A 19,260-nucleotide genomic window follows, 5' to 3' on the forward strand; every position below is an offset into this window, starting at 1 on the left:
GGATTTGTGTTTGGAGTTAACAGGGTCCATTCTGAAATAAAAATTTAGGGAGAAAATTCATCCATCAACTAGAAAAAAGGGGTATGATCTAAATATAAAATTTAATAAAGAAATCAAGGTAGGGTTTGAAAATTTGATTGGTATTTTTAAACCGAAATATGCATGAATCAGAGAGTGATGCATCTTAGAAAAGACTGAGCTATGAAGGCATTATTTTTTTAAAAATACACCCACAACCCATCAAATTTTATTGAAGAATACAACATACTTGCAGAAGCAAAAGCAAATAAACTGGCAAAGAATTATCAAAATGTACTTTATGTAAAACAACTCCCCCTCATTCATTTTGAAATAGATCTGGTCAGTGTAGCTCAGAAAAAGCTCTCACTTCAAATGTGGCCTTGGCTTCTGTCTCATTCTTCCAGAGGTCTTGAAGTTTTTGGAATTTAGTAGGATCAATCCAATTTGCTCGTATCTGATCCAGCTCAGCTTGAAGTTCTGACATCCTCTTATCTGTTACAATCCCCATTGACTCACCACTTCCAAAACTATGACCTGCTCAAGTACAAAACAAAATACAGATGAAAATATTTCAATTCAAAGTTTTTAATAGATCTATGAAGATTTTTTTAAAAATAATTCTGTACAATGCTAGGCCTTGCATGCTACTCAGTTACTGAAGAATGAAAAGAAGCTTAGAGTGAGCCTTTTCCCTGTGATGAGCAGTAAACACCACAAAGAATGCAACCATCAGGTTTCATGACAGCACATGATATGTCACCACCATTAGGACAACACATGTACAGTCCTTACCCAGAAGGACCAAGTCTAACTTTAGCAGCAGTAAACTGGACATTCTACCAACTCTGAAAATCAGCAACTTTAAAGCTAGAATTATTGACATGTGCAGTTATAATTACATCTTTTCATATTCATTCATGGTTAAAAATATAATTTAGTATGATTGCTATCACAATAAAAAATATTGTACCTTTGAAACTGAGGATTAAATATTGCCATAAAATTGTTGACAAAAAGAATACCTGTTGAACCATTACATAACTCTTCCAATTCTTCTTTTTCACGCCGAATGTCACTGCACTGATGGACTGAATTTTCATACATCTGTTTTAATTCCTCAACTGATTGGCGTAGCTGCTCATTCTCTGTACTGCGATGTTGAATGGTCACTTCAGCTGATGACAACTCCACCTGTTGTTTGTGACATATGGTTCGGTACTCTTCACAAGTTTTCTGCAGAGTGTCCAGAGTCTTTTGCTGTATAAAATTTGAACAGAGGTCATGGCAAACTCACAAGTGAAAACAATCAGACCACAATGGCTTACATAACTGTATATTTCACCAACAAACTAAGATATAATGTAACGTTGCTTCATATAATTGTCAAAATATTTTGATGATACGAAATCTGTTTTATTTTTGATCTATAAATTTTCAGAATTTTAGGATTCCCCTATTTTCAACTTACCTGAATAAATGCTCAATATTTTCAATGAAGTGGATTTTTTCAAAAACTTGTTTGGGGCAAGCAATCTATGCATAAACCTAACAAGGAAATGAACCACTGCTGTCTAGTTAGTGTAATGTTTTGCCAAAATGAAAGACTTGTTACCACTTTTTATTACTAATTGTGCACACTAACTGCCTTTTAAAAATATTGTTTTCTTTTAGATTCTTGAATCTCAGATTTTATGAAATAAAATGATAAATAAATCTGAAATTCTTTTGAATTAGCACAAAATAATGAAATGAAATCTTGACACTGCTGACCAACTAAAATGCCTGAAAAACTGATATCTCGGTATTCATATCTACTAACACAGGAAAGAAAAATTCGACTAGAGATGGCAATCTGTGTCACTGAAATGTTATATAAAAAGTGACTTCCCTTTGCCATTTTTGCCACAAGACTGCCATCTACTCACAAATCCTAAATCAAAAGGAAACCTTGCCGAAAATTGAATTATACAAGGATGAATCAAAACTTAATCTCAGCCAAAGATTACTAGGGTTTAGTGAAGCAATGTTTCACTTGTGGTGCAAGAAATCTTGTCTTCCACCTTTTCCTTGACCCAAAATTACAGGGCTTTGTGAAGCTTACATGTTGCCCTCGCAAAGTTGTATACTATTTGTAAAAGGCTTGCACATTTTTTTAAGGAAACATCAAATTCGAATGTTGATGATGATGGCAATATCACCATTCAAGAAAGTGATACTCATATCTGACCATACTTATACAGCACAACAATCCAAAAGATTCTCATGCTCAAACTGTGACTCAATCCAAAATCAGGCATCTGATTGGTTAATACCAAATCCATGATCAACCAATCAATTTTAAGTTCTCTTTATTTAAATACTGTGGGCCACAGGGTTATTCTAAGGGGTATGTATTTTCTCAATTAACAGAGCCTAAAAGTACAACTATTAGGATGTGAGGTCCGTGAAACTTTTTAAGATAAAAAGTCTACATACTCACAAAGGTTGGGAACTACTGTACTAAGCTATAGATACTTACCACTTCTCTAGCCTTCATAATCTCTGAAATCAACTCTTCATTTTCTTTTTCTATCACTGCACAATGATCACGCATGTCTTGAAGCTCTGACAGTTTGCTCTGGAGTCTGAAAAAGGGTTGTTAAATGAATTCTTAGGAAAAAATGAATTTGTAACAAAACAAAAATATTGTTTAAGAAACACATCAAAACTAATGTAACATATATGCAAGAGTAATCTTAAATAAATGTTGACACTGCATTAAAATACTGGATCAAAACCTCTTCAGATGTTAGGGCTGTTCCATTTAAACATACATGGTACCCAGGGAGGGCAGATTTTAAAACATATGTCAGGGTACTTTGGTTGCATAGAATTCATATTAAAATGAAAAGAAAATTCTAAATGGCATCTATGGGTGAGTACCCCACACATTAAAAGTGCCTTCTCTGGGACCCAGGTATGTTTTACTGGAAAAGCATTTATGTGATTGAGTCGAAAACTGAGTATGTCATTTAAATGTGTGTGTGTGTCTATATATATATATATATATATATATATATATATATATATATATATATATATGTATGTATACACACACACACACATAAAATTGTCCCCCTCTTATACGGCCACCCGTTCTGCACCAGGAAAGTGGCCTTATAAGACGGAAGGTCATTCCAGATGGGGGCTATATTTGTGAGATGTATATGTGTATGTAGTAGGAAAGCTACATATAACTTAAAGCAGTTAATATCTTCATTTAAAAGTAGCATCAGCTATTAAAATGTACTCCTTGCCTTAAAAACAGAGTTATTTCAATTGACATAAATTAATAGTTCTTATTCTTAGGCGTCAAATGTGAGTGGGATATTCTTGGCATGCACATTAGAAAACCAGCGAAAAACGTTTTTTTTACATCTTGGTGCATATATTGTTTTGTACATAAAATTAATCTCTCCATATTCCCACTGCTAGAGAATATTCTCTTCTTTTATGATCTTGTTTATTTGAGTCTTCCCAACATAAATCTTTTGGCAAGTGAACTCCTCCCACTTTCGTCAAGTCGAATAACCTTTACTTTCTTTTCTAAAGTATTATGTCTTCGTTTACGTGTTAAAGTTTTGTAATTATTTGTTCCTATGTTGATAATTGTACAGTACTGCAATTTAATTTTGCAGATGAAACTTTTGTACACTAAAAATCTTGTTATAAAGGAAGTAATACATGTATTGTCACATGATTTCTGTCTTTGTCTGGTACCCTGTTTTGTTCAAAGTTGATTGATTCTGTGTGTATCATTTGCTAATCCACAAAATCTATTTTTAGCCTATCTGACCATGCTATGATCTTTACAATTACATCGGTCATAATCGTCAATTTAAAAAACATAAATAAATAAAATCTACAGTGTGAAGCCTAGAGCTCTATCAAAACATTGCTGACCCCATTTCCTGCAAACATCAGTGTTAATGATATAATAATAATAACCTTAGTGGTACATGTACTTTAGCCAACAGTTCTTTCAGTAATGAAAACCTGACATCCAGAAACCGACATCGGATTACTTACCTTACCGTAATTAAATATTGGTTCTGGACATATATTAATAATAAAATGTGGCTTCTTGTGAGGGGTAAATTTTACATTTGTGCATTAATATGTTGGCCGCTGGTTGCATTAGAGTGGTGGCCTTTCTTTGGAACACAAACTCATCAATGCCAAGTGATTCTGGCCATAAAGAGAGTGTGTGTGTGTGTGTGTAATATAATGAAGGATTAACTAGGCTAAACTTATTAGTAGGATACAGTACATAAATTAATTTGCATTCTTAGACCATTTAAGTTCATTACTTCATTATAGTATCATTCCTGTGGTCGGCAAAATGTTACATTTTCATCAGTAGTTAAATTGTCAGATACATGCCTATACATTAGGAATCTAAACTGACTTGCTTTTGTCCAGGTTTTGTTTCTGTACAGTTATGCTTGAGTTGAGGCAAATGAATGGCTTTGACTTAGATAGTTATCATTTTAACATGATATGATTTTAGTTAATTTTTAAAAAAAATACTTACCTGCTCATATCTCTTGTTAATGACTCCTTTTCTGATCTCAAGATTTCTAATTCATCAGCATCATCTCTAAGCTTTCTCAGGTCATGAAGCTGACGTTCCAACTCAATAATTTTTGTGTCTGGAGTAAAAAAGAATTTTCATAAGCATTTTTAACTACAAAATAATTCCATTTTTAAAAAGAAACTTGTTGACTGAAACCTTCCAAATCAATGATGCCATCCTTCTGTGCTTACAAATTGTAACATTGTGGTAAAAATAATCTTATCTTTCATCTCAACATCCAGTCCTCATATCCAACCAGGGTCTGAACTTAACCAACTCCTATATTACACTTATATTTTACCAAAAAAGCTACCTCCCTTAAATATCAACATCTATTTCATGCCTATGGCAGTTGGTAAAGAATAAATACATAATACTGTACACAAATAATACAGAACAATTTATCCAATAATTTAATTATTGATTTCTGACTTAGAAATTTAAGTCACACACATCATTATTAAGATCAATTATCTTTTGAAATGCTCAATATTTTGCTTTGAGAGATTTTAGAAAATGTTGACATATGACATCGTCAATACGGCTAAAATCCAAAATGTAATTTCTACCAGAAAAATAAAGTCATTTACGTGTTCTTTAAAGTCATCTTTCCCAAAAGATCCAGACACCTGATTTTATCTTGTTAGGGGCCTTATCACCTGCTCACCTCCTGACACATATTTTTATCATGTTAGGGTCCTTTATACATGCTCACCTCCTGACACATACTTTTATCGTGTCAGGGTCCTTATCACCTCCTGACACATACTTTTATCATGTTAGGGTCCTTTATACATGCTCACCTCCAGACACATGCATTTATCTTGTTAGGGGCCTTATCACCTGCTCACCTCTGACACATACTTTTATTGTGTTAGGGTCCTTATTACCTCCTGACACATACTTTATCATGTTAGGGTCCTTATCACCTCCTGACATATACTTTTATCATGTTAGGGTCCTTATCACCTCCTGACACATACTTTTATCATGTTAGGGTCCTTATCACCTCCTGACACATACTTTTATCATGTTAGGGTCCTTATCACCTCCTGACACATACTTTTATTATGTTAGGGTTCTTTATACATGCTCATCTCCACACTTTAAGACATTTTAAATTTCCAAAATTAATAAGCCAGTAATACTTTGTCTTAACACTGAGAAAATGAATACAATTAAGTTGAGTAATGATTTTGCTCTTGTAATAGCACATTTGTTATTTCATGTTACCTTTCTCATCCAGCTGTGACGATCTTTCATGTAAATCCAGCTCAAGTTCAGAGCGCAAATGTTTCTCATTTTGCAAAGCAAGCTCCAACTTTCGTAAGTCTTGTTCCTTCTGGCGCAACATGGCCTGTTCAGAGAAAATAGTCAAACATATCTGAAAATGTAGACCTATCAAAGCCCTATCCTTATAAACTAGCCAAATGAACATGTTCAACTGAACGTAAGAATTTTTTTTTTTAAAACCACATGAAATATAAAGACATTTGTGACCAAAGTAGCGCAATAAATTGTGTCACTGAAACAGATAACAGTTTTCTTTAGTATCATTAGCGGGGATACATTTTTTCTGGTAAAACATTTTTTATAAATCCAAATGTATGGAATCTAAAAATTTCACATATTAAACTTAAACATGTGAAAAAAATAATGTTTTATAGAAAATATAATTTATTATTTATGCAAATAAAGGTTTTAAGGTTTGGGTTTAAGAACAGAAACCATTTCCAGTGTGCCAACTACATATGTGCCAACCATTGAGAGGTATAAGTGTAGTTATTGCTATTACATATGGCAAAAAAAAAAGCTAATTTAGGCATAAAGTGTTATCTATGTATTACAAGCCAGAATTATAGCATGTATAAAAACAATACCTTTATTTTTGCTACTAACCTGGTTCTGCAGCTGGTAAAAATTTTTGTCACAAAGGGCAAAATCCATATGGATTAGAACCAAAATACAAACACAAAAAAAACTGAAAAATTATTTATGTTCATCACTGACCTTAACTAGTCTAAAGGTGTATCTTTTGCTGAATGATCGTGAACTGGAATTCTGCAATGAGCATGATCATGTGCTTTGAGTGTGTATTATACTGCTCTCGTATTCTTCTTTTAAAGTTTGTAAAAGCGTATTGATTTGTCCTTTTTCCAATCTGACATGTTTTGAGGTTTGAAAAGATTAATCTGTTCAAACATTTTCTGTCATATAACATATACAACTCACATCGTAAAGCATTTCACTAAACATGTTGCATCATTTTCTTCAAAAGTATAGACTGGTCTGATTACTAATAAGCATATCAATATAATGAATATGTGTTCATATTTGAAGAAACCCATTTGTTTTCTTGGAAATGGTTCATATACAGTTAATAAAAATAGAAAATAAGGTAAGTACTCTAACTTTATTCTTATGCAACAGTCAATCTTTTTAAGAATATTCTCAAATTTATAGGAGTGAATTTGAAGAAACAATAATAAAAAGGAGATAAACATTTTATTTTTTGTTAATGAACCAAATAAAAAGCGCAATGGTTGGCATGTATGCAGCTAGCACAGAGAATATAATACACAACACTATATATATATATATATATATATATATATATATATAACACATACATACAATAAGTCTTATAATTTGCTTGCAACAACCAATTAGCTTTTCTGTACAGCTGACATACTAACAAACTTAACAGAGCTCCAGAAACACAGATTTATCATATACAAACAAATATACTAAAACTGCATTAAAATATTTTGCAAAGTGCTGAAATTATGCAAATTAATTTAATTTCAATCATTTAGTATAAAGCTGCCAGGGTGTTGTTCCTTTCATGAGCAAAGTCCATGTTGTATGCTGTGTTCACAAAATACCCACTGAATTTCAAACAACACAATCATTTTCAAACCATAAAGCAAAATACACAGTTAATTAAAAATTCTTATCTAGAGCTCTGCATAGTCATATTGTCTTGTTAGTAATGAAAAATGAGTGAGTTAGTTAATATGGTTTTTTCATTTCCTCTTTCATTCTGTTGCTACTGAATATGTATAGACAACATTACCACAGTATTAAAATCAACCAACTTCAATCCCAGGTTTTACCAGTACAGTAACATTAGTGTTTATTTTATCTGCACTGATGCAATGCTAACTTTAAACAATGCTATGTATACTAGAACTTCCTCTTATGATCTTCACGCTTTACCATTGTTTTCTAAATGTGAAAAACAAACACTGTTGTATTAAAACAAGTGGTTTTTTTTATCTTTGACACCGCAATACCTAATATACTCACTTATAAGTTGGGTCCATTTGCAGACAACATAGACCTTGATCTGCCATTGCATAATGCGTTGGCAAAGTATAGTGTGGTTTATATTCTGCTGATTCCAAGTAAATAAACTACACAGACCCAGAAATGCATATGTATTATGCAACTCCACATCTGGGTTTATGCAGTTCACAGTTTTATTTGCTTGACAAGACATTATATATGATAATTTCTTTTATTTAAGGCTGCATCATTTGGAATGTATTTCTGATTTTCATTATATAGCAAATGCACATGTAATTTCAAGTAAAATATCTCAAGCTTGCCTTTATCTTTGGGAGAAGACTGCAAACACAATGAAATTGATAATCATTTTAAAAAAATGTGCTTTGGAGAAATGTCTGTGTAAAACGTCACACTGAAGTGTTTGACTTTGAAATGATGCACTCTGATTAATCTCTGATTAGAAATTCTTATTTTGCTTCCAAAAAACAACTTGTTGCAGTCCAAAATATATATGACAACCTAAGAAATATTGTAGATATAATTAAATTGCCACCATCCAACTCAGTGAGATTATAGATCTGACATTATTAAAGTAATATTAACAATTTAAAGACACATATGTGTTACATATAAACCAAATTATTAGCTGATATTCTCCTTTATGGATAAATGCATGTAACATGTTATTATAAAAAACTTATATCTTTTACAAAAACTTATATCTTTAACATTGCTAAATATCACAGCATTTCAAAATCACAACAAATTTTAAAGGCTGATGTACAAAGTTTTTGTGTTACTCTAAGTTGAATATATATCTCCAGGTATGGTAAATTTTTGAAGTAAAATACAAGTACAGCATAGGTACCCAATCACCAACAGTCCATAAAATAATAGATGAATGTGTAAAACTATCCCAAATGCTGAATTTCAACTGAATAAATTAATTTGAGATGACATGGTTTTAACAAAAAAGGCATCAAACCATAAGGCATAGCATGTTAATTTCATCAGAATTTAAAAGACTGATCAAAAGATCTGACAAATGGCTTATATACTGTTTCTTCCGATGAAATGTAGGCTGACATGAAAAAGGAAATACAGCATGACAACAGGCCAACAAAGTAAGGAAAAAGAGGAGATCAAATTTTAATCAGATTAGTGACAGTTTTAGAATACCTAGCATGCAGGTTTAATGAAAATGGATGAAAGTTAAAATATCACCTCAACTTTTGCTCGGTGTTCTATTTCCCTGTTCATAATCTACAAAATTAATGATAATTTTTTAAAAAGAAAATAATCTAACTTAGTGTTGACTGAATCTATGAAAAATTTGGGACTGAATAATGCACACAAAGCAGTTATTTGATGACATACAACTGACTCGATCCCTGACATGGCTAAAATGAGGCATTTATGCTTTTTTATTCTGAGATCATACACACATACATAGCCATTGCTACAAACAAGAATTAAAGTTTATTGCTTCTGAATTAGAGTTACAAACAAAACATTAGTAATAAAGATCAATACTTACTGTTCAACCAATATTGGTACATCTACACAAATATAACTTACCTGAAACCCAAAGAAACTCTAGAATATCCATTTATCTTACCTTTTGTGCTAACTGTGGAGAATGCATGAGGGCACCGAGGGGGGTGGTTGGAGAACTGGCCAGAGTGAGGGCTCGCAGAGGTGAAGACAGAGAAATGTTCCCAACAGACTGGGGACTGTTCATTACATCTAACAGCCTCTTGCATGGAACTGTAAAATTGGGGGGAAAAAAAATTATGATTTGTAATTCAAATAAAATTCATTACAAGTAAGGGTTCACAAAATGTTTTGTGTAGATGTTGAAATGAAGCTTCAAGACATTAAATAAATGTACTACATTTCATGATTATTTAGCACTATTAATAAATCTTTTCCAATTTATTAAATGTAACATACTAGTACCATATTTTTGCTAACTAATGATCAATTACATGTAAACTAATTTGCATTTCTTTAATAAGAATTTTTTTCTCTGGTGGGGTGCAAATTTGAGTGCTTGGTTTCATCTGGTAATGGGAAAATATTAGTCAGTCTAGTAAACATTGGTTTGTGCTAACCACCGTTCACAGTTGTATTAGCTTCTATGGCCTTTTAAAGATAGTGCTGGTAATGTTAGACACATTTTATTGTTAAACAAATATTGAAAAGTTTTCAATAATTTTATTTAGTATGGTTCCGAAAATATATTTCTGAAGTTCTTTCTTATTTCAAGGAAAAATTTAACAATTATAAACTTCTATAAAACTAAGAGAAAGGTTAGGCATGGGGTCTTCAAAGTTAAAATTATGCATAGTGCGAAATCTTTAGCAATGTTACATTTTTATTGCATTTGAAAAATTATAGTGATGATTTTAGTACAGAAATAACAGTGAATGTGGTGAACATCCAATATTAGTTTCAGTGAACAGAATGACAAAACAGTGAATGGTTCCTGTGTGTTCATTTATTTTCATGGTATCAACATCTGTGGTTTTGCAAACAATTTCATTCTTGTCAGTATTCAAATCTGTGGAAATGTTTGGATTTGCCTCCGATGTACGGGAAGGTTACAGTATTTTTTCATCTCATTGATTTTTTTACATCTATCATCTGTATTGACCAAAAATTCCACATAACTCGTGCCCCATGAATAAAATAGAATTTACAGTATATTCTCAAAGGAAAAAAGGTTAAAATGATTGTTACATTATCGGTATTACCAATTTTGTTTCTCAGAAAAGTGAGAAATAAAACTGCATTTTTATTTTTAAAAATTATGTAGTTTCAAGAGTCAGGTATAAATCGTATTTCATCACTCCACTGGTTCTAATCTTACAACTGGCAAAACCTGAACAAAACAATACACCCAAAAAGCACAAACAATTTATAAACAACAAAAATAAACTTTAAAACTAGGGGGAAAAAACATTCTGATTTTCAAAACTTGCGATTTATATTATCATTTTTAAATAACAAATCATATTTGATATCAGAAAGGTATTTTTGTCAAAGCCTGTAATGAAGTTCCTCTCTGTACATGCCCTTTACAGTAGTATTTGAAGCAATAAAAAAAAAAAAGAAAAAAAAAAAACAGTTTAAAAGAATCTTTCAATTGGTAGATTTTAATTAAAAATATGTCTGTCTTGTTGTTAGCAAGCTTCAATTTAGGACAGTTAGAAGAAAACAAATGATGCATAAACTATACCGTTGTCGCTGACATTAGCCAAGCTACTACCACTGTGATGGTGGTGGTCTACTTTAGGGGTGGACGTCAACCCACTGGCAACTAGTTTGAAGAAAAGAGCAGCATCGAGGTGAGCAGATGTGTCTACAGAGAGATCAGAAACAAAGGTGCACAATGTCATTTGTTGACCATAAGATGCACCATTTCAAACTTAGGCTTGTTCCAGTGAAACACACAAGACCCAGGGATGGTACTTTTAATGTGGAATAGTTGCCCATAGTTGCAATTAGAATGTATGATATTCATATGAACTTTTTGCATAATCATACTACCATTGCAATAATTTTTTTAAAATGCCGCATTCCTTGGGTACCAATGTATGTCTAAATTGAACAGCCCTTACAAAGATTTACAATAGCATACCATAATGACTGTAAATCTTGGGACACAACAAATTATTTTCAAAAGTAAATTATTTATGACCTATAAATGTTGGGACACAAAATTAAAGCAATTTTTTCAAGTACTATACGTCTTGGGAAACCTTCAACATTTTTATTTCCATTAATCAATCAATGTACATTCTTGATCTTAATGACATTTAAAAAAGTGAAAGTGGTTGTTAAGGGACTATCATCCTGAATTATTATATGGGAATGTTATAAATTGATATAATTTGTTTGATAAGTAAAAAAATATATTTATTTTTCCTCCGCTTCCGAAGGGGTGTTCCACTAAAACATACATGGGACCCAGAGAAGGCACTTTTCAAGTGGAATACTCACACACAGATGTAATTTAGACATTTCTTATCATTTTAATGAGAATTCTGTGAAATTAAAGTACCATAACATACAATTTTTAAAAACTGCCTTCCCTGGGTACCATGTATGTTTAAATGGAACAGCCCTTATTAGTTCTACTCAATTCAAATGTGCTTAATATGATCAATGACTAGTGCTGAGCATTAGTGGGTTGCTATAAGCATTTACAACAGTAACCTATCCCTTTTGTCTTCAGTTTATTATTGTTTGTTTAAGCATTACTGCATCATAATATTGATCAATGCACCAGTAATTATGTTTTTAGTTTGCCTTGAAAATATAAATACATAACCCGTTAAAACTGTGTTTCCAGTATGACAAGAACGAACAACAATTCATATGATTTAAATCACTTTGTAGGATCACTTATATCTCTGAAAAATGGTAACTCTTGAGCACCTGGGACAAAATAAATAAAATAGCGCTTGAGGTCTTTTTAAAATTGATTAGGAAGAATGAGATTTGGTAACAATGATGAATAATGCAAAACCAGCATCCAGTATTTTTTTTAGAAATAAACAAAGATATACAACTTGCTCTGTATAAGTACTGTTATGTACAATATATATATATATATATAGTACAAGTAACCCGTTAAACAAGTGCCCCATGAATTATTGAAATTTTTATTTATCTTTATTTTATTTCATGTAGGAAAATTAGAAAATATCTACATGAAAAATAATAACTTAAAAACAATCAGTAGTTTATAACAGTTAACGTATGTAGTAAATGAACAAGAGCTGGACACTGCTGTATGCAGTATGGTGATCCTGGCAATTTTTCTTGACTTTTTTTTTTTTTTTTTTACATCTATAAGTGTTGGGAAACAAAAATACTATAATTTTTAAATCCATATAAATCTTGGGACATGAATTTTTTCTATGTGTGTTCCAAGACCTAAACTCATTATGGTAATGTTTAATGTGTTGAACTGATCTATACTTGTATAAACTGCTATAGAAGATACTTCTTAGTAGCTGATAAACAATGAGTGTCTGAACAATAAATGGGTGAGAATTGTGTCAGTTTGGTTCCCAAAGAAGGCACATTAATATGAAAAGGGTGCCATGTAACTTCAACTGCCCAGAGAATTTCAAGTAAAATCCAAACTGCATCCTTGGAGGGCTATCAAATTTTTAAAGTTCTGTCACCAGGTATATATGTTTCAATGAACTGCCCTTACTGACCTAATTCTTACGCTAAAATGATTTCTCTCTCTCTCTCTCAATTCAAAAGAAAATCTTGATACATATTTCAAGAAATTGGGAATATGACAAAAAAGCTTTGATAAGGAAATTTTAAATTGTGTTTATTACAAAATTACATGATCATTACATTTGGGATTAACTTGCTGTACTGCCTCATTCCAGTACTATCCCCACCTCACCCCCAGGAAGCTCTATCATTCATATTCAACATAGACTATAAAAATAGCATCATGGGGAGTTAACAATTCCAAGATAATACTATAATTAAGTGCTCTTGACTCTGCGAGGTGGTTTACATGCAAGTCCTAAAACCATTCGAGCCCTGCTTTAGCATGCAGGAGGATTTATGCCCACTGAAATGCAAAACAGAGGGAGGAAATCCTCCCAACAATATTGTGGCAACAGATCTATGGAGTGATGGTCAATTTTATCATCCCTGTCTCCAGAAGCCATGAACCAAGTTACTGTTAATTACAGCTGACCTCTGATCAAAAGAAGCAATGTATGTTCAGCTGGATGGACTGGTCTGGAGCAATAACAGCAGAAAACTTGGGCAAGATTAGCAGAAAACGCCATGTGCTGAAACATACAGCATTATACCTCTGCTGTAGTATGCAAGAAGGACCTACACCCACTGGGTTAAGAAAATTGCAAGAAAGGAAATTACCTCAAGACATCACCAAAAAAAATAGGAGTAGTGAATGAAAAGGTGGCAGAAAGTTTGAAGCCACATTATACTATTCAACACACTCCAGTTGTCTAGAAGTGACAACTGCCACCTGCAGTGTTGGAATAAAGGCATCAAACTTTATGCCTCAACATATGAAGATTTGTGTATCCATAATGACAGTGAAAAATAATTAAGTCAAGCAATGAACAAGAAAAAAGGTGCTAAGTGCATACAAATTAAAACACTGATGCTGTACCTTATGAAAATGTAAAGAAATTCAAATGCGCACAATATCTATCAATATTATGCAGCACGCAAACAGCAAAACTGGGAAGATGGCATGGTGGGAAACTAAGTCCACAATGGTGAAAAAAATATGCACAGAGGTCTCACTAGGATTTTAAAACTAGAAGTCCAGAACTCCCATTTTGGTAAATGTAGGAGTCCCACCAGCAAACGTTTCAGTCCTTGGGCATACCTTAAGTGGCTAATGTCCAGATGAGAAGAGCTAGTGGTTGTCATTGAGTTTAATTTTTCAAATTCTTTACACACCAACATATAGCTCTTGTTTGTCCATTAGAATCAGACTGAATTTTGTCAATTCAAGGAAAGGTCTTATTCCAAACACTAAACCAGGTATCACTCACTTACATGTGGCTACTGTTCCATTCAAACTATCAGTTCTAGCAACTTTAGCAGACTTCTGATTCTCATTTCAATCTTCATCAATTGCACTTTAACCCCAAAATACTTATCCAAATTTACAAATGGCATTTTGTCTACATCTTGAAATGTCTTGATTTCGAGGTCATATGCACTACTTATTCAGTTACACTATGAAATGAACACAATAATGAAAGCTCTGGGTCTTTATATCTCTGATTTCAGTCATTATAAAAAACAGCATATTTTACCACCACTCAGCAGCTAGTCAAAGTCTTTGAACTTGCTGCCCTGCCGTCACATTCTTTAGATGTACTCTTATAATGACAACATGTACATCTGGGGGCCTTTCAGCCACTAAATTCTGTCATTGTAAATATAAGCACTAATAAAATGATCAATTGATCAACACATTTCACACTCTGTGGGTGAATTTGCTGCCCAGCTATTACATGTGTACATACAACTCCTGCATAAGTGATTTCTGCATCCCTGATAAAAATTTGCATTCAAATACACATGATTAAGCATTTACGAGACCTCTGATGCAAAATTACTGATGAAAATGAAACAATTACTGTTACTAGTAGCAAAATAACTTAACAAAATACTGACTTTGTAGATGAATGACTGTTATTTTCCAAGAAATCCAATGGTTTCTGTGAGGTATACAAAGATGATGCCACCCATACTGAGTAAAAATTTAATATTGGCATATGGTTAGCCACCAGGTGATGTCAAGGGAAAGGAATTATAATAGTCTCTTGGAAGATTTAATACTATTTTAAAAGTCCATGTTGGATACAGACTATAATTTTTCATCTTTCAGGAAGGGCTGAGTTTGGGAGGAAGCAGAAGTTAATCCCTAACAGTATAGTGATCAGGTAAAGTCTTCAACAAGGACACTAAAGATTTACAACAAAGAATTTGTAGTCCCACGTGCATGGCCTTTTACAATTGAGAGCACTGTTTTCAAAAAAGTTTGCACACATCAACTTTAATTCTATATTATAAACAAATAACCGTTGATTAAATTTAGTCAAAAATAATTAAACCAGTAAATGAGACTTTTTACACTGATCCATGACATTTTTCCTGAACAGATAGAAATCTCAATTGTTACTGGGTTCATACAGAATTCTGAACGATAAATTTAAAGACTCTTCCCAAACATTCAAAGACCACAAACATAGATTTCCAAGACCTATTTTCACTAACATTTTGTAAACAAGTTATGTTATATGAGAAAACAACAAATGCAAAATACTACAGTATTGTTTAATGATGACATTCAAACTATTATTAATCAAAAGAAAGAAACCAGGAACACTCAACTACATCCGAATCTAACAACCCTGGACAATTTTATTTCTGATTATGGAAAGAAATTAAAATGTTTGGGTTTATTTCAATTTTCAAAGACCTCAGGGTAATCTGCTTTATTTTCCCAAACTTTCAAGGTCTTGAAAATGATACCTCATTTTTCCCAAACTCAAATTCTAAAATATATTTGTTCAGTCTAAATTCACAGTACTATCAATGATGAAGTTTAAATTTTTCTAGCTTTAATGGTGTAAGGATAGTATATAGGTCCATACAGACTTGTCACACTATCCACATGCTTTCAAAGAGCTGCCAGGACAAATGGAGTTCAGTGGTACACTGTCTCACTCGCATACACTACTGTGGTGCATGTTAGAATACTATCAAGAATTTAAACATTGAAACTGAACAAATTTGACTCCTTTATCATCAGCAGGCAATATCAAGCCTATCCTTTACTACCAGCTATGGCAGGCAAGACAAGCAAACTAATTTCACAATATGTAAAAAAATATATTACCTGACTTTCGTTTTAGTACATCAGCAAAATCTGCATGCAAACTTGTGCTGGGGTCACATGGATATACAACAGACTCAAGCAAGTCCTTTATTTCCAGTTGTATTTCCTCGTCCAGGCATAAAGCTGCTGATACAAAGTGTTCTCTACTTTTGTCCTGAACCAGTGCTCCAAACAATGCAAGTGTGATCTACAAATCAAAATTAGATATACTGTATTACATTCATTTCTGCATATATGGCTCTTCCTGCAAGAAATGTTTTTCTTGCAAAGACGTAATGGTATAACATTTCAGCAGAATATTAATTGAAGGGTGGGGCACTTTCAAATATAGACAAACCTGTTAGTAGGGGACACTCATGGAAAATGGCAAAACGGGCCACTGAACACAGGTGACCACTGCACACAGGTTTACCTTTTAAAATTGATTTTTGAAATAAGAAAGCAACAAATATCATTATTATTATTACATTATCAAGACTGGCTTATGTCTTATGTACAGTGCAACAAAATCATACTTATGAATATATGTTATTCTCTCCCAAATTTATGTTCCACACAAGATTATTGTACCCTGCTCACTTTGATCCATCCCAGCAATAAAATCATCACCAACTTAAGAATCTTGAGGTATATCTTGCACCTACTGCAGAGTTTACACTTTTCTGTGAATCCATGTTACCAACATGACTTGAATTTAAACATAGAACTTCAATTTATAAATTGTTTGACAAGGTTTACCTACATGTGAAGGATAAAGCAATGGTTGTAATCTTCAACTACATTCTACAGACAAAAGGATAATTAATTTAAAAGTGTTTGGTTCTATAATCATTGAAGGATACTTCTCATTCAGAGGTATAATCTACTAGCAGTTTCTTCAAATTTCTATTCACATTATTATTATTTTTATTATGTCTGATGGTAGGAAATTTTATTATTCAAATATGCTTACCCAATCACATTACTATAAAATAAACACTCCGCACAATGTGAGCATCCTGTCTCAGAGAGTACTTTAGTTAAACATGATGATATCCAGTATATAGAATGACAACAAGCGTGGTTAGGGGAAAGAGTTACTTCTCTTTGTCTATACAAAGTAAAGACAGAGAGACTATTCAAGTCTACGGGTGGACTGGATTTAGGAGGTAGCAGAAGTAATTCCTAATGTTAATGTGATTGGGTAACGTTACTGATAGAAATATAAAATAAATTACACAAAGGAGTTTCATGCTAATAATTTTAAACTATCTTTTTTTTTTTCACATATCGTAAATAAGTAGTGTAAGAATGCGAGGGTTTGCTCAGCAAGACACCATTAAATTGTTTTAAGTCCTTATTCACAGTCAGAATGTCAATTGCAAATTTCACATTTTGAGAAAAATAAATTACGATCTGCAATAAAGGTATGTATTGTGTGAACTGCTTTGGTAATACCAATTATGAACTGATCAAATACTAAACTGAATGTACAAATACAGTGAAAAGGCATGTGTTAAAAACTATCATTTAGCAAAAAGAAAAATCGGTTTCATGAAATCATTGAATATTTATTTGTTCAATACTGCTGGCCTACCCACAGTTTTTGTCTTAAAATAATAAGGAAAAGATCTACACCTTGAATCACAATAAAATAATGTTGCTTAAGTTGGAAGAGACATATTTTATTCCTAGAAACTGTAATTATGGACTTAAAAATAAAAATAAAACATAAGTCAAAGCCATAGACATATCGAAGTACATGACATGATATTTGGTGGACATGGTTTTCAGGCGGTATATAGATTAAAGATTAAGTAGCCTTCTGCCAATAAGCTGACTAAATCACACCTTTCCAATCTCCCACTCTAACTCCTCTTGAGGTAGGCACCCTCTGGAAACAGCCCCAAAGTTAATTAGACGTGTTACTTTAAAGGATACTTGATAAAAGCCTGTGAAAATAAAGAAATCACAAAATAAAACTATTTGACATATTAACTATGAGTTAAGTTTTATCTAAACATGACAAATAAGAAAACTAACAGAAAAAGTAGGATTTTAATATGCTGTCAAAAAGAGCAGTGTTTGGTTTCTGAATCTAATAAGAATGTTTTGTAAAGACTGAAAATTCTTTCTACTTAGTTCAGCATCTCGAGTTTGTGATCATATCATTACAGAATTATTGCTCGCATCTAAATCTTCACAATTCATGTAAACTAATTAGAAAACACTCAAAATTAGAAACACTACAAAGCACATAAGATTATAACCCATAATACATATTTCATTGACAATGATAAATTAATAGCTAAAATAAATATTGATTGAATATTTTTAACAGGGATCATTTTTTACAACAATGGTTTCAGAAAATATGGTGCCTCGGCTGCATACAGTGCTATGAGATATTTCAGTTCTATCGTACCCTCAAAATATTTAATATAAACCTTTTAAACATAGAATCCCACTACTAATGATGATAATGATGCTTCCTCACTGGAAAAATTATACTAACAGTACATGCAAAGTATATTGGTCATATTCACTCATTATTAGTACAGGGTGCTGTTGTGTATAGCTCAGCTGACTGTGCCTGTTAAATCTCCTGTCTCTAGCTGTACTTCGCTCATTAGGCATAAGTTCCACTCAACTCCTCAGTGTGTTTGACCAATTTGTGTACTATTTCTCTGCCCCAAAAGGGCTTAGTGAAGGTGGTAACATCATGGGGTGTAAATCAAATAAGTATAGTACCCAATAGTACAGTGTTGCTTACATGACTCTAACTGTAAATCCTGAAGATTTCACTGTGTAGTGGGGTGTTTATCAGTGGATACAAAAGAGATAAGAATGGATGAGTCGATATGCTTTATGTGTATTGTATAATGTCTACCCATGCTTGTGCAGGCAAGACATATATATATAT

At 32.6% G+C, this 19,260-nt stretch overlaps 1 protein-coding gene across 1 annotated transcript in view; it reads right to left on the reverse strand.

Annotated features, from left to right (window-relative positions):
• LOC149797396 (uncharacterized) overlaps positions 1 to 19,260 on the reverse strand; it is an 80,044-nt gene that overhangs the window by 43,169 nt on the left and 17,615 nt on the right. Inside the window, exons 5-13 of the mRNA XM_089962173.1 lie at positions 18,189 to 18,289; positions 16,359 to 16,545; positions 11,169 to 11,291; positions 9,546 to 9,694; positions 5,870 to 5,993; positions 4,595 to 4,712; positions 2,540 to 2,645; positions 1,044 to 1,278; positions 389 to 555 (exon numbers count right to left, since the gene is read on the reverse strand). Of these exons, the coding sequence (XP_089818299.1) occupies positions 389 to 555; positions 1,044 to 1,278; positions 2,540 to 2,645; positions 4,595 to 4,712; positions 5,870 to 5,993; positions 9,546 to 9,694; positions 11,169 to 11,291; positions 16,359 to 16,545; positions 18,189 to 18,289 (1,310 nt within the window). The remainder of the gene's footprint in view (positions 1 to 388; positions 556 to 1,043; positions 1,279 to 2,539; positions 2,646 to 4,594; positions 4,713 to 5,869; positions 5,994 to 9,545; positions 9,695 to 11,168; positions 11,292 to 16,358; positions 16,546 to 18,188; positions 18,290 to 19,260) is intronic.

Source organism: Sinohyriopsis cumingii, chromosome 6, assembly GCF_028554795.1.
Source record: "Sinohyriopsis cumingii isolate HCF-2022 chromosome 6, ASM2855479v2, whole genome shotgun sequence".
Classification (NCBI taxonomy): domain Eukaryota; kingdom Metazoa; phylum Mollusca; class Bivalvia; order Unionida; family Unionidae; genus Sinohyriopsis; species Sinohyriopsis cumingii.